Source organism: Rattus norvegicus, chromosome 12 (assembly GCF_021556685.1).
Source record: "Rattus norvegicus strain SHRSP/BbbUtx chromosome 12, alternate assembly SHRSP_T2T, whole genome shotgun sequence".
NCBI classification, from domain to species: Eukaryota; Metazoa; Chordata; class Mammalia; order Rodentia; family Muridae; genus Rattus; species Rattus norvegicus.
The window spans coordinates 50,472,100-50,488,286 of record NC_141545.1 but is presented as its reverse complement, the minus strand read 5'-3'; the positions used below and the strand labels follow the sequence as shown (position 1 = coordinate 50,488,286).

The window sequence follows — 16,187 nt, the reverse complement described above, 5'->3', positions numbered from 1 at the left end:
TTCTGGTCTGTTCCCCGACTTCCTGGCACCCTCAGGCTCTTGGTGACCCCACCCACTCGCTGGCTTCAGGTTGCTTGTACCTAGGCATCCACCACAAAGCTCTATGGGGTCGATCCAGTCACGCAAGCTTGAGTGTGGCCGGGGCAACAGAGAAATTAGATTGAATCTAATTTAAACTAAATAACACACCACCAGCAGGTGCCAGGCCACCTGGGTTCTCCTCATCCTCCTGCCTTAGCGACCACAACGCTCACCATACCTGGCTAAAACATTCTTTTTATATAACCTAATAATATTCCACTTCGGGGCTATACCATGTTTTATTTTCCCAGGGATCCTTCCGGAGACGGGGCATCACACAGCCCAAGCTGGAACTCTGGAAGATGACCTGGAAACCCCTGATCTAGGCCGGGGCCACCAGCCTGGCCAGCACATGCATCAAACGTGTTCCGTGAACAGAGAGCAGGATGTGAACACAAGGCAGAAGAAGCCCGGATCCTAAAAAGCATTGTGTGATTTAAATGTGTATTTCTTCTTACTGCTTGTGCGTGCGTGTGTGTGTGTGTGTGTGTGTGTGTGTGTGTGTGTGTAGTGGGGAGATGTGTGCGCACTCGGGGGGGGTGTATATCTGTATGATGTGGGGGGTTTGCCATGGGCCATCTTACCTTCTTTTACAAGGTGGCAAGACTCTAAACCTGAGCCACCAGGCTTGTGAGGAAGCAAATTTACCCACCGAGGAGGGAGAGCTTCGAGCCACAGCATACGTATCTACTGAAGTCACTCGTGTGGGCTGAATCGGACCAGAAAAATGAACGAGACTGGCCCCCATGTGAGCCCTGTGTGCTGCAGGTTAGTAACCCCAGCCCCTGGAGGGAACTAGAGGGCCCTGAGGCAGTAGCACTGAAAAACAAAACACCTCACAGCAAATGAATGAGTTCAAGGCCAGTCTAAGGAACTGAATCACAGGTCCTGCGCCAAAATGATAAACTAAGGACAGGGGATACAATTTACTGGTAGAGTACTCATCCTGTACATACATGAGGTCGCCCGGGTCAATCCACAGTACCACCAGGGAGAGGGAGGGAGAGAAGGAGAGAGGGAGACAGAAGGGGAGAGAGATGGGAAGAGGGACGGGGAGAGAGGGAGAGAAGGGGAGAGGGAAAGGGGGAAGGGAGGGGGAAGAAGGGAAGAGGGAGAGAAAGGGAAAGGGAAGAGGGGGAAGAGGGAGGGAAGGGGAGGGGTGAGGGTCAGGGGGGATGAGGGAGGGGGAGGCCCACTGTCCTAACAACTTCCTCCTAAGTAGCTAACAGTCTGCAGATGGGCTGCACAAGAAGACCCTCCCACAGTGAGGGCAGATACCACACTGACTGTGGTCTGGCATCTAACAGCAGCTCAGAGTGGCCCACAGAGGGAAGCGGGCCTGGGGAGGAAGCTCAGACATGGTCATCATAAGGAGTGACTGTGTATGAGCATTCTCAAGCTCAGGCCTATAGTAAAATATCGTTCCCCCACCCCAGAACACTGTTTCAGACTAACTATAGTCCCCATGGCTCCTGGCTCCAGCACAGAGTGGCTCTGCACAGGGCTACCCTGCTCCCTGGAGGATTCTAAATGGCAGCTCTGACTTCTGCCTAATAACGGCATGGCCTCCCCAGAGTGACAGCAAAAAATGTCCCCAGAGGACTTGGGATGTAGGCTCAGTTGCCTAGCAGACTTGGCCAAAGGTGTTCTGGGCTCACAGGAAAGGCCTTGAATGCATGGCTAGAACCCATGAGCCACACCCCCATGCCTCCTTTGACCAAGGCTGGCCTTGAACTTGTGATTCTCCTGCCTCAGCCTCCTGGGTAGCTAGGGTGAGGAGTCTGAACCACAAGGCCTAGAAACCAACTGCTCTGTGGGGAATTTGTACCCAACACCCCACAGTCCCTTGATGGAATTTGCCTATGCATCAAGGACAGGAATATGCCCACCCATGTGTATGCATGCATGCACGTGTGTGCTTGTGGGTGAGTGTGTGTATGTGTGTGCATAATGTGTGTACATGTGTTATGTATCTGTGTGTGGCATATGCATGCTCGTGCGTACACGCATGCATATGTGGGTACACACGCATGTGTGTGTGTGGTGTGTTTCATATGTGTATGTACATACCCAGGGACTATTCCTTGCTCCTGAGACACACAGGAAAATCCCGAGGGCTGGAACTAAGGATGTTCCACTCCCTTCCTTCTCTCTCTGCCCTGTAAGGTTTATATTTTTAACAACCAGCGTTCTGAGCACTCTGGGGCTTTTTGTCTCTCATTTGCTTGTCTTTGTTCTTTAAGATCAGGAACCAGAGCGAGGAAAGGAAGCCCAGTAATGGGATGAGGGTCAGGACTCAAGGGCAGCGGCGCTACAGGAGACCCTGACTCAACAACAAAACAAAACAAGTCTTCCAGGAGGAGAGAGGCCCGAAGCAGGAAGCAGGAAGCTGGTCTGTGGATCCCTCCACCACGAGAAAGCCGATCCCTGACAACCAGCCCTCCAGGGGCCTGAGCACTCTGGGCAGCATCCAGGCCCCTTCCACAGCCCGGATGCTCCTGTTGCCAGTGGGACCTGAGGTGCTGGCGAGCTGAGGGTCACAGTCCAGTAGAACACTGTCTCTTCCTCTCGGGCTGCTGGGGGTGGAGGGGCCTGAGAGCTGGGTGAGACCACCAAAGGCAAACCTGGCCCAACCTTGCAGCAGCTTTGGGTTCCCAACAGCGGGGCTGCGAGGCAGGGAGCTGCTGTCTCTCCTGCGGGGCGTGGGAAGAACCCACACTGGAGGAGGGAGGAGCTCAATGCAAGTCTAGAAGGTTCCCGCACGCAGGCTGACCGAGCCTGAGCTCCCGAGGAGATACTGGTTCTAATGCTCTTCTCACAGCTCCCTCAGCGTGGAGACCCCGTCCCTGCTAGGCTAGACCCTGGCAGTTCCTCTCCCACAGGCTTAGGGATGAGAAACTTGGCTTTGCTCAACTTTGTAAACACTTTGTCCTGAAACCCCAGGACAGCCTAGAAGGGAGCACCAGGAGCAAACCAGTGAGAAATAAGTCTCTCTTCTTTATAAAGTGCCCAGGCCTGGGGCGTTTTGTTGCAGAAGAACGCTGCACCCTATGCTGCTGCCTCCTGCTGAACTGCTCCGCAAAGGCTAGGTGGGGCTTACTCCAACCTCCAGACCTCCCAGCATGCCCTGCTCCCCGGCTCACCCATCCGTGCCTCCTCCAGGATGCCTCCATAGGGCACTCCTGGCATCGTGTAATTTCCTGATCCTGGGTTCCAGGGCCCTATCACCCAGCGGAGGCAAAATGCTCCCCAGGGGCTTCCTGTTTCCTCTCTCGTTTACCGTTTACCACAGGGGCCGTCATCTCTTAGGATTCAGCCAGACCTGGGTTCAAGCATCTTTGTCTTTCACTGTGTGGCCCCTAAGAGGTTCCCAAGTCTCTCTGAGCCCTGTTTTCATGAGCTGCCCTGCTATGTGCAGAATGGTCATATCTCGAATGGTCAAGTCCCACATTCAAAGGCCCAGACACAGCCTTAGATGACAATGGGAAGAAACAGAAAACGCACACTTAACATTCGCTCACGTCACAGGCCATTCGGGAAGCTCGCACAGCTGGTGCTGGCTCTGGTGAAGGCAATGGGCGAGGTGGCATCGAGCAGGTGCTCCACCATGCTCACACAAAACGTCTTCCCTCATCCAAGTCCCAGGCCAAGTTCTGAACCCACAACCGGTGGCCAAGCAGACAGAGCCAGGGCATTAGCATGGCCAGGACAGAATGAAGTTTTCTAGCAAGCCATCTTGTTTCAGGGCAACACCTGAAAGCGTGGATATCTCTTAATAAATGTCGCTTTCTGTCACAGGTGATGAAATGGTCAACTGGGCTGGGCCGGGGTCTGGGACCAAGGGCTGAGCTGCAGCTAGGGCAGGATCCGGGAAGGGCTGGGGCTGGGGCTGTGCAAGGACTAGCTTCAGTTTCCCAAGCCATGCCAGGTAAAAGGGAAGGGAAGGGGGGTAGGGGCATAATAAAGGAGAAAAGGGATGGCTCAGTGGTTAAGAGCACTGACTATTCTTAACCACTGAACTCAGGTTCAATTCCCAGCAACCACAGGGTGGCTCACAACCATCTGCAATGGGATCCGATGCCCTCTTCTGGTGTGTCTGAAGACAGCTACTGTGTACTCAGGTACATTAAATAAATCTTTAAAAAAAAAATAGGAGAAAAAAATCTTCAGAGTCTAGAAGCCAGCACGCCTACATGTCCTGTTAGCCTGCAGTCCACACCACTCCCTAGAGTGGCACCTCCCCTCTGTCACGCACCTACACAGCCCACGTGAAATCTGAGCTTGAGACCCCGGACATAGGTGCTTACAAACTGTATGACAAAATTCCAAGCGCCTCAGTACCCACCTTAGGGCCTTCCAGCCTCCTCGTATCCCTCTGACAGGGTCCCTCAGCGACCTTGGGAGTCTCGGCAGGGAGGTCAGGCTTCCCTCTGGACTGTTCTCCTCTCCGCTCCCTGGCATCCTGCATGACGGACAGGCCCTCCCGGACCCTGGCTGGGGGCCCCTTCTCCGAGCAAGCCCTCTTGATGTCCATCGGTGACCAAACAGAATCATGTGGGGGGGTTCCCCACTGTACCCCATTGCCTTCCACTCCCTGAACAGTGGATCTCCTTGGAGTCCCTTTCTTCCGGTCAGAGGGGGGTGACCTGGGGGAGACAGGGTCCCCGCTGCCTAGCTCCTGGGACTTGACTGAACCTTGCCTACGCTTTGTACCCTGGTGCTCACTGGAGGAGGGCTTGCTTTCCAACTCAGCGATGCCTGGAGATTTCCTCCTGGAGCCAGCAGGAACGGAAGAAGGTGAGGGACAGTTTTCCCCAGAAGCTGACTGTGGTGGTGCCCACAGTGGCAGGCCAGACTTGGTGGCCATGGCTACCCCTAGGGGTTCTGCTGGCTGCTTGCTGGGGCCAGGAGAGTGGAGAACTTTCACAGAGGGCCCTGTTTGTTGCCCGACACCGACACCGTCTGACTGAGGAGCCTCCTTCAGGCTCCTCCTTCTCCACTCCGCCTCCTTGGGCCAACCTGACCTCTCCTGAGGAGAGCCACTGGGCTCTGTAGGGCTGTCCTGCTGCTCCTGGGCCTTGCTGGGACTCCTGCTCAACTGTTCCTTGTACTCAGCCATCAGAGAATCAAGGTCAAGAACACTGGATCTGTAGCCATCCCTCATCTTCCCTGGGAACGTTTCGCTGATCACCTCTGTTCTCCTCCTCATCAGGAGACTTCTGGGCCGCCTCAGGACCAGGGGTGTCTGTGAGGCATCTTCGCCTGAGGATGCCCCGAGATTGCGATACTTCACAGCGTCGTCTTCTGACTCTCGATGAAACCTCAGAGCATCCACATCAATGATTCTCTCCCTGGAAGGATCCAGAGTCCTGTCCCCTGCAGACGCCGGCTGGTCTGTGGACTTGGGGTGTTTTGAAAGGTTCCTTACTTCTTCATACTCTCTCCCCTTAGCGTAGCCCTTACTGCTGGCGGGAGACCACAGCTCTTCACGGCCAGGAGAAGGCAACGCAGACACAACAGAGCGAGGTGAAGGAGGTGGAGGCGTTTTTCTGGAAGGTTCCGAAACGTTTTCAGGCCCTGGCTTAACCACACTCTTGGCCTTCTGAATGTCAGGAACCTGGTAAGTCACCGCGAAGAACGTCGCAGCAGGCTCTGCAGATGGCCCCAGCTTCTCCACCAGGAAAGTCCTGCCTTGTGAGGCATCCGGTGTCCCCCCCTGAGTTTGTGCCTGCTGGTGGGGTCTCTTTAAGGCACAGGTTGGGAAGGTCAGACCATCTGCTGGTCGCTGCTGCCTTTCGGAAGAGCTCTCTGGCCCAAGGAGGCTGAATGGATCGAACTTCACATCATGGGGCAAAGTCCGTCGCCTCAACCTATCCACCCTCGGCTCTGAAGGGTTGGACCTCCACATTCTGACTTCAGGCTGGGCCACCTGGGCCAGCCTTGGGTTATCCTCACTGGCGACCATGAGGGGTCCCTTCTGCTGGGACAATGAGTCAATCCCTGCCTGTACTTGGGAGTCACGGGGCTCAATGCTGGCCCTGGATGGAAGATCTGAAAAGACACTCCAGGACTGACCCCTTTGGGCAGTACCAAGATCTTTGCTGACCACAGCGCTGCTGTGCCAGTTTGTCACCCCCACTCCTGCCCATTTGGACGATTGGCAAGAGCCCCCAAATCCATCCCCTGGCTGCTGACAGTCTAGCTTTGATCTGCTGCCTTCCTTGCCCCTAGCTTCCCATAACTGACTTGCCCTTTGGACGGCACCCCCACTACCCTGCAGAGAAGAGTCCAGGTAAGAAGGGTTGACCTCCTGGGACAGCTGCCGAGCCGGCAGCGAGAGCCGAGATCTGCCACTGTGCAGGGTCACCGCCTTCTCCTCAGGCACCGTGGACACTGCTTCGCTATGTGCCCGCTCTCCTGAGGCATGCATGACGTCATACTTAGGCTGAACCCTCTGGGACACGGGGGGACTTTCTAAATGCCTGGGGACAGAGCGGCTGTGCCTCTCTTCCATGGGGTGTCTCCCGGGGACAGGTGTGGGATACGGTCTCAGCGCAACATCGACAAGGGCAGGCCGTCCCAGCATCCCCAGGTCAGCACGGTCCGACCACCTGGAGCGGTCTCTCTCGTCTGTGACTCCTGGTGGCTCCTTCCCTGGCCAATTCTCAGGCTTCGGTCTGGGATCCGGTGTGTCGGCCACATCGAAAGGGGGTGTGGCGGAGAGACAACAGCCTGCCTGGTCGGCCACTGTGTGTCTCTCCACGTGATGCTCAAACACTGTGGCCCACACCTTCTGGAAGCTTCCGTCATCCTCCGGACTGACTTCAGAAGGGCTTGCGCCTCCCACCGAGCGAGCACTCCAACACCTATCAGGGTCCTGGTCGGAGGCATCTTTGAGCTCTGTCTGCCTAGACTTCTGGGAAGCCTCAGACTTCCAAGGACTTTTTGTGGCAGAGGGTCTATCCAAACCATGCCTTTCCTTAAGCTGAAAGGTAACAGAAGACAATGTTAAGGATTTGAAGTGCTCAGGAACTGGAGCAGCAAAATAAAGCGGACTGCCCTGTTACAGCAGCACAGTGACCTCCAGACCCAGGCTCAGCTCAGCCTAGTGATCTGGGTTCCATCCCTAGAACCACGGCTGGGAGGGCGGACTCTACAGAGTGGCCATCTGCCCTGTGATTAAACTGTGACTTAAAAAACAAAACCAGCAGGGGCTGGAGAGATGGCTCAGAGGTTAAGAGCACTGACTGCTCTTCCAGAGGTCCTGAGTTCAAATCCCAGCAACCACATGGTGGCTCGCAACCATCTGTAATGAGATCTAATGCCCTCTTCTGGTGTTCTGAAGACAGCCTCGGTGTACATATATATAATAGATAAATCTTAATAAAACAAACAAACAAAAAAAACACGCAAGACACTAAAATGTTCTATATGGTGTAGTAAAAAAAAAATATTAAAATCCCTGCCTGGGGTTTCTTCCCCACCTTAGACCATTTGTGTTCCCAGATGAAAGACACATGCAGCCTTTATATTTTAAATAACCTTAGGCAGCACAAAGGCTGGGCAGCTGCCTCCCTGCCATGCTGTTAAGAGTCTACCTTCCTATTGATAAGCCCAAGTTCTGACTTTACTATTTATTGTTACATCTAGGCCGCTCTTAACTCCAACTGGACACCACTCCGGGCCCCATTCTCCTGGTCCCTCGCCCATAGTGGCTCTCCTACTCCCTTCCCACACGTTCTTCTTCATCCACAGTGGCTTCTTCCTCCCCCTCTCCTCCTCATGGTCCTCTCTCTCCCCAAGCCTGTGAAACCTCAGCCCCACCTATGTCTCTTCTGCCCAGCTATTGGCTGTCAGCATCTTTATTCACCAATCAGAGTTAACTCAGGGGGCAGGGTCCCAGGGGCTGTGTGCAGACTCCAGGTCTGGGGACCACACTTAACATTACAATAGACAGTAAAAGACAAAAGCTAGACAGTGTGGACACACCAACCTGTGCGCACATGTGCGCGCCTGGTGACCAAAGGTCAGTGCTGGTTTTCTTCAACTGTTCTCCATCCTATTTAACAAGGTCTCTCACTGAACCTAGAGCTTGCTGATCCAGCTAGACAGGATGGGGGCCAACAAACCCCAGGGGTACCACTGCGCTCTACCTTCTCATAGGCATAATATTTGAACCCAAGTCCCTAGGCTTGCACAGCAAACACCACGCCCACTGAGCCTTCTCTCCCAGCTCTCATCTTAAAATATCAAAGGTGAAAGAGTACAGGCAAAGCAGACACCACTGGGAACAAGGAAGGGGCGACTCGGATAATACTGTGGGCTTGTGAGTGATTTTGCCGACAAGATTTCGCCCAGGCTAGACCATCATGCTTTATTGTATGACAACCTTTAAAAGTCACCAGACAATCTCTCTTCTAGAGAGGGCCCCTGGTTATATGTAAAGGGCTTATTGGCATCTTTCTTGAGTTTTCAATAGTCAAAGTTTACAGGATTGCCCCTCAGGCTCTGAGATTTAGGACACTCCATCCCACACTGCCGCCTCCCAAGACACTCGCTGCCTTGCCTCAGTCTCTGTGAGACAATCAGGGTGGCCATCGCTGCCCTCCCAGGCCAGCTCCTTTCCTCGGGGACTCACTGAGAGGGACACAGAGAGCCTTGGAAGAAGTTCTCGGATTATTATTCAAAGATGGAGGGAGTCCCTTCAAACACCTAGCCCGCACAGAAGCTACACGGCCCAGCCAGGCCGCTCCGAGGCATTTATGCAGAGGAAAGAAGCAAAGTGAGCTATTAGGGATGCAGAACAGTTAGTGGAATCCTTGCCAAGATCCACAACACTCCACGTCCAGCACTGCACAAAACCAGTATGGCGGTGCACGCCTGTAATCCTAGCCCTTGAGAGCCAGGGCAAAAAAGTGGAAGGTCAAAGTCTGGGCTATGCGGTCAGCGTGAGGCTAGCCTGAGGTACATGAGAACATATCTTAGAGGGTTTGGGGGAAAAGGAGAGGGAAAAGTTGAGACATACAGACTTATGCATAAATGTTCACAGTTTGTTCTGGGGGGCACACATGCATTTGTGCATGTGCATGTGTATCATGTGCATGTGTGTGTGATGTGTGTATGTGTGCACCCATGTGCATATGTGCATGTGTGCATGCGCATGTATATATGTGCATGTACATGTGAACATGTGTGTGCATGAGTGTGTGCACATGTATGTGTATGTGTACGCGTGTGTATGTATATGTGTCTGTCTATATGTGTGTACACACATGTGCTAGCATGTGCACTTGTGCGTGCATTTCCATGTGTGCTTGTGCATGTGTGTACATGTATGTATACATGTATGTATGTGCACATGCATACGTTTTCAAGCTGGCCTAGAATTCACAACCCTCCTGGCCCAGCATCCTGACCTCTGAGGTGACAGCCAGGCACCACCACCTGCAGGTGCAGTTTCATCTCTAACAGCTCAAACTGAGAACCACCCCAGCGCCAGCTGAAGTCCGCCTCAAGGATGGGATAAGATACAGCAATGAAAGGCCTGACAATCTCAGAAGAAAGATTCTGATGAGCAGAGCCCACACGCACATGAACGTAATGAATTAAACTGTCTGGAAGTCTAGGAAAGGGAAACCAGTCTATGAACAGAAATGGGTCAGGGCAGCCTGGGGAAGGGCAGGCCAGAGGCATCGGAGGCAGGGGTGGTGTCTGGGTGTGGTGCAGATTCCTGCCACCTTTGTGTGGCAACAGGGGCCTGGGAAGACACAGTTGGAAGCCCATTCCTCCAGGAGCTTTAAATCCACCTTATATCCTTCAACTGCACCTCGATAAAGAGGTCTTTGAAAAAGCAACACCTCAGAGATCATCAGCCACAAACCAGTTACCTGAGCACGTGATTGTGAGCTCTTTCTGACGAGACGGGTCAAAGAGAAATGGTTTTGGGCACCTGAGCTGCTTCTGTTACTGGGTGCAGACCCAGTAGGGAAAAGAATCTCAGAGGAGCTAGGTGGAATTTCTCCTAACTTTTGGGGTTTTTTTTGGAGACAAGATCTCACCATGTAAACCAGGATAGCCTCAGACTTGGAAATCTGCTGGCCTCTGCCCACCAGGGGCTTCAATAAAGCCACTTAAGAAGATGGTGTTCCCTCAAGCTTATGGCACAGAAAAATAATATAAGAATAAACGCTACCACCAAGCACTTCTGCTCACGGCCTCAACCCACAGGAAGTAGGGACGCTAACACGCCAGTGGCAGCGGTGACGAGATTCTGATGTTCTTTGCCCGCACCTGACAGGTCACAAGCTTCTAGGGGAGCAAATGACACGCTTACCTTTTCTCTCCTTTCCCCGGGGAGCTCGCCGCCCAGCGTGGCACACTTCTCGTACCCAATCTCACTGCTCGAAGCCGACCTCGAGAACCTGGGAGAAAGACAGGAGTTACTCACACGGATCAGAGTGGCCAGGTCTACACTCCCCGAAGCCCACACTGTCCTGGACGCAGGGACCCAGAGAGGCATCAGCCTGGCCGCCTCCCCAGCTTCCTTTGAGGAAAAAAAAAATGTGTCATTTATAGTCACAGAAGGGGCCTGGCGGATAGGGCGTACCTCAGGCAGAGCATGTCTGTAGAAAGCCTGCCGCCTGGGAGAAGCAGGTGTCTGGGTGCTGCTCCAAACTCCACTCCCTGCTCATGGGAGCCTGTGTGGCTTCTGGCCTCATCTGAGCCTCTACTTCCTTATCCATAAAGCTGGGATAATTAACACCTCCCTCCCTCTTTTATAGGGCAGACCGAGGAGGCAAGCCATGACCCTAATAACTCTGTGAAGGCGTTTGGGGAAGACCGAAGAAGCCCCAGGCAGGATAATTAATGGTTCTCCTCAACAACCGTGGGCACAACACTCACCTACGGCCAAGGAGCAGCCACGAGACCTGGGGGCGGTGGGTCATCACGTAAAGTGGGGACACAGGCTTGCTTCTATGGGTATGCCAAGTTGGTCTCCCTCTCTGGGCCTAATTATCAAGGGGGAGGGGGAGGAGATTCCTATCTTTCCATCCCTATCATATACTCTTTGTATCACGTGAGGCACAGTGTGCCTATACAGCGTTCAGGGCTCAGGAATAGAGAGAAAGGAAAGAAGTGGGGTAGGGGGCGGAACATTTAAACTCAACCCCACCAGGCAATCCATACTGCTGGGAGGCCATGAGATTCCTAATCTCAGAGACTCAGTTTCCCCCATCACCTGGATGGCACAGCAAGGCCCTGGGCATCTGTTGTCTTAGCTTGGGGAGGGCCAGCATTTAAACCTTCTCGGTGGACGAGCAGCCCTGGGACATGGGCCCATGAGATGGCACAACAGATAATGGGGCTTGCTGCCAAGTGTGGCGACCCAACTTTGATTCCCCAGACCCTGAAAGTCCACCCTAGTGGAAGCATGCAGGCACAGAGGAGAGGGTGGATCAGGCCTGGTGACATGTCCCTGCTGTGACCACAGTGGAAAACAACAAGACGGGAGGTGTGGGAGGCGTGGCACGTTAAGTGTTTCGTTAACCTCAGTTGCTGACTCTGCCGAGGGCTCCCTGTGGAGGATGCTATCTACATTCTTTCAAGAGTTTTTCTCAGTCTTTGCTGGTCCTGGTTGGGTTTCAGCTCTGACTCCAGCTCTAGGGAGGTAGAATCAGGAGGACATGGAATTCAAGGTCATCCTTGGCTGCCTAGAGAATTTGAGATAGCCTGGGCACATAGGCGCAGTTGGTTTTGTTCTTTATCATGAATACTGAGGCCTAATCTTGTGTGTGTGTGTGTGTGTGTGTGTGCACACGCACGCACACCAGCATGTGCAAGTGGGTGGATATGTGAGTGAGAGCACGTGAGTATATATGTGAGTGTGTGTTATGTGGGTATATGTGAATGAGCATGTAAGTAGGGGTGTATGAATGAATGTGTGAATGAGCGTGTGTATGTAGGGGTGTGTGAATGAGTGTGTATGTGGGTGTGTGTGAATGAATGAGCATGTATGTAGGGTTGTGTGAATGAGCTTGTGTATGTGGGTGTGTGTGAATGTGTGTGCATGGGATGTGTGTGTGAATGAGGGTGTGTATGTGAGGGCATGTGTATGTGTGGGTATGTGAATGAGTGTGTGTGGGGTGGGTATGTGAGTGTGTTATGTGGGTGGGTGTGAATGAGTGTGTGGGGGTGGGTGTGTGAATGAACGTGTGTATGTGGGAGTGTGTGTATGTGAGGGTGTATGAGGGTGTGTGAATGAACGTGTGTATGTGGGTGGGTGTGAATGAGTGTGTGTGGGGGTAGGTGTGTGAATGAACGTGTGTATGTGGGAGTGTGTGTATGTGAGGGTGTATGAGGGTGTATGAATGAACGTGTGTATGTGGGTGGGTGTGAATGAGTGTGTGGGGGTGGGGATGTGAATGACCCTGTGTATGTGGGTGGGTGTGAATGAGTGTGAATGCATGCAGGTGAGCTTGTGTGAGCATCTATATGTGGGGAGTGTGTATAAGTATGTGTGAGGTGTGTATGAGTGTGTAAACTGTGTGCACACATGCACACACACGAGAGTATAAATGTACAAGATGTTGGGGACCTTGTACATGTTAAGTGCTCCCCACCAAGGCACACGCCATCCTTGATCTACTCTAAAGAGCACTGAGCAGGAACTGATGCAGACTCCCTCCGCCCCCCACCCCCAAAGCCTTGCCTTCTAACCTGTGACGGGGGAAACCCCATCTCTCACCGTGCTCCTGTGCAGAGAGCCAACTGAGCCCTGTGCCTGCCATGTCCTGACCCTCTCACCTCAGCTGCTTATCTGAGAGGCCTGCTCCCTCCCCTGGGGCAATGGCTGGGATTTGTGTCTAAGTGTTCTCCTAGCCTTGGACTCCACAGTGGGTGTTGAGGCAGCCCGAGGCTGAGCGAGGTTCTAGGGTGTGTGTCCACTTACGGTTTGGTCAAATCCGCAGGCAACGGCCGAGCCTGGGAGGCCCTTCTCCAGACCTCTGGCTTCTCCTCCCCTGCTCTCTCCACAGACCAGCCTTTGATTCGAGCCTGAACGTTCACACCAGCTCTTGAAGGCTCTGGCACTGTGGACGCTGTCGACACTGTGGACGCTGAGGACGGAGACTCTGGGGTCACAGGGCTGGGCTCAGGTACCACTGCCAAGGCCCCTGCGCTGTCTTCCCCAAACAGACTGAAACGCTTCCTGACACTTCCTGCAGGCTTCCTCTCCGTCCGGGCAGAAGCCTCCTGGTCGAGCCTTTCACCCTTGACCTCTGTCAGCCCCAGCCCTCTTTCAGGTCTGGGTGAAGGGGACTCCTGCACCTTCTCCCATTGCTGCTCTGGCATGGCTTCCTCTTGCTGGGGACTCTGATCATCTCCAGGGGTAGCCCTGGCCCTTGGAGCCCTGGGACTGTCTGTGTCTGTTTGCTTAAGGACCATCTTCTCCTTCCGTGCATGGAGCCTCTTTGACAGCTCCTGGAATTCCGCATCAGGGTCCCGAGGGGTGCCATCCACGCGGGCAGGGCTCTCCACATTGCCCCTGGGCTCCACGCCTGGCCTCTCTGGGCCCTGGCGTTCTGCAGTGCTCTGCTCCCTAGTCACCTTCCTCAGCAACGTGTCTCCACTCTCAAAAATGGAAGTTAGGTCCACAGACAAAGGCCGGGGCTTCCTCACCCACGTCTTCTCGGGAGGTGTAGGGGGGACTTTGCCCGTGACTGCCACTCCCCCCGAGCCTGGCTTTAGGGGCTGCAGGTACTCGCTGAACACCGCTGACAGAGGCCGTCTCCTCACAGGCTTGGCCTCTGGAGCCTGGTCAGCGGGATCCTCCACACTGTGGGCCTTTGGCAATGGTTGGGCTCGGCCTGCCTCCCCCTGAGAAATAGCAGACCCAGTGTCCTGCGACAGGGAGGTTGGTCGGGGCAGAGTCACTGGGGGCTTCCGAGCGGGTAGGGCTGGCTTGGTGGCCACCTCAGGCCTGGCACTTAAGGGAGACGTCTGGGTTGCCCGAGGGCTGGCCTCCCGGCTCCCCTCACCAGTCCCTTTGCCCAGGCCGGGTCCAGCTTTGGTTGTTTCAAAGAGGCCCATAGTGCTAGGGCCAGACCTCAGGAACGTGGCTTTGTTAGGTACAGACGGGCCATTCTGCAGGGCCTCCCCTCGGTCTGCCCCCTCGCCAGCTAGGCTTGGCATTGTTTTAGCCAAGTCCTCTTTCGCTTCCTCCTCAGCAGCCTGGGCTGAAGGACGAGGCTGGGTGGCACCACCAGACCACGAGGATTTGACAGAAGCCTTCCTCTCGGGCACCTGGTCCTTAAGGAAAGGCTTGGGCGCAATGGGTAGTGGGAACAGGTGGGCCTGGAGGGGGTTCTTTGCACTTCGGATCCTGGTGGAGGACGCCCCAGGGAGGTCCCCAGTCTGGCAAAAGTAGGTCCTCTTCAGGGTTTCCTCCCTGCCGATGTCACCAAGGCCGGCGGGCCCCGCCCTCAGGGATGCGATAGAGCCAACTTCGACCCGAGTTGCCATGGTTACGAATGCAGCTCCATGAGGATTAAGCACATCAGAAACGGAGACGCAACTGCTTTAAAAAAAAATTAAAACAGTGGATTTAGCACAGAGCGATTTCGGGAACTCGGAAGGAGGGTCTAGGGGAACAGGACCGGGAATCTGATCTCACCAGGCAAGCTCCAGACATACTGCTGGACCCTGGTTTGCTCCTGGTTCGGGGGGTCAGGCAAAGCCCTGCGTTCTGAGGACTTGCGTGGCTCAGCTCCAGTGGAGCCAGCACAATCCTGGGCTGAGCATCTGACAGAGAGGGTAAGTAGCCAGCCTCGGGTCACACAGCCACCTGAGCAGGAGCCCTGGAAATATGGAACCTTGTCAGCTGCCCTTCCCCCCTCCTTCCCTGGTGCCTTTAAAAGCCAAAAGTTCTCAGTTTTGGTGTTTGTTTTCTGTTTTCAAAATCAACCCCCTGTTGTCTGTTCACAGCCAGCTTTACTGTTGAACAACAGTTAACGCCTTTTTTTGTTTTGTTTTTGTGTTTTCAGTGGTGAGGGTGAAACCCAGGGTTTCATGTGAGCTACATACACACGCTCTCTGCTGAGCAGGCCCAGACCCTAATACTTTTAACAAGAAGGATGTGGTGATGTCACAGATGAGGGCTTACAGTGAGAGGCCTGGCTCTGCTACTCTACCTATGTGCCTGTCCACCTTCCGGGCCGGTCTAGCAGTTGGGTCTTACTTCCCAGTGGCCTGAACGCCGCTAATCTTTCCGGCTCAGCTTTGGGGTCTGCTCTCAGAGAGGAGCCCAGAACCCTCCCACAGCTCAGAGAGGAATGGAAGAAAATGTGACCCAGAGAAGTTCCCAAATGGTTCCATTCTGCTAGAACCAGACCTCCAGTCCCTGCCTGTAACGTCTAGACGTCTAGCCTCTTTCGTCCTTTTGATTTTTGAGACCAGGTCTCATGTAGCCAAGGCTGACCTCACGTTCCCTAGCTATCCAAGAATGACCTTGAGGCCCCCCTCCCCCCACCGACTCCTGCTTCCCCCGCCTACCTGGTGCTATGGTGACAGGTGTGTACCACTCCAAGGAGCTTCAGCCCTGCCTCCTTAAAATGTCACCTTTTACTCTTTTCTAATCCTAAAAGGCACTGTATGGGTCTCCCTGCCCTTGACCTACCCTGCCTCAGTAATGACAGCCATCCCCTTCCTAACTACCACAGAGATGGCCCGGGCCTCCAAGAACTCAGAAGGGAGACATGGCTAAGCTAGGACCTCCCAGGCCTGTGTAGCTCGTTCACTGTAGGGAATGAAGGCAGACAGATTTTGGCATTTTTCTCTTCCGTACACACTCCTAACTGCTAACAGATCCAGCATCCCACGCCGGGAACACTGTCTCGACTCAGCCTGGGATGCAATGGATATTTGGGGCACCCAAGAGCCTCAGGTCTTTTGTCTGTACGACTCCCTGGTGGAGCACTAAAGCCCCCATTCCCACCTCAAACCAGGCTGCTCACCTCAGAGTCCAGGTGATCCCTCAAAGCCCCCAATTCTGCAACTCACACCCAGCTGGGACGTGGACAGGAAGCAAAGTAAAATTCCCCGGCAACCCC

At 54.1% G+C, this 16,187-nt stretch overlaps 1 protein-coding gene across 4 annotated transcripts in view; it reads right to left on the bottom strand.

The window, feature by feature from the left end:
• Kiaa1671 (KIAA1671 homolog) overlaps window positions 1–16,187 on the bottom strand; it is a 142,664-nt gene that overhangs the window by 95,130 nt on the left and 31,347 nt on the right. For 2 of the 4 annotated variants that reach the window (NM_001402472.1, XM_087578141.1), the window contains exons 3-5: window positions 13,031–14,653; window positions 10,415–10,502; window positions 4,427–7,066 (exon numbers count right to left, since the gene is read on the bottom strand). In NM_001402472.1, coding sequence (NP_001389401.1) covers window positions 4,427–7,066; window positions 10,415–10,502; window positions 13,031–14,601 — 4,299 coding nt within the window. In that variant the 5' untranslated portion in view covers window positions 14,602–14,653. Of the gene's footprint in view, window positions 1–4,426; window positions 7,067–10,414; window positions 10,503–13,030; window positions 14,657–16,187 lie in introns of all 4 variants that reach the window. The other 2 variants (XM_087578142.1, XM_087578143.1) reach the window with 1 other exon arrangement.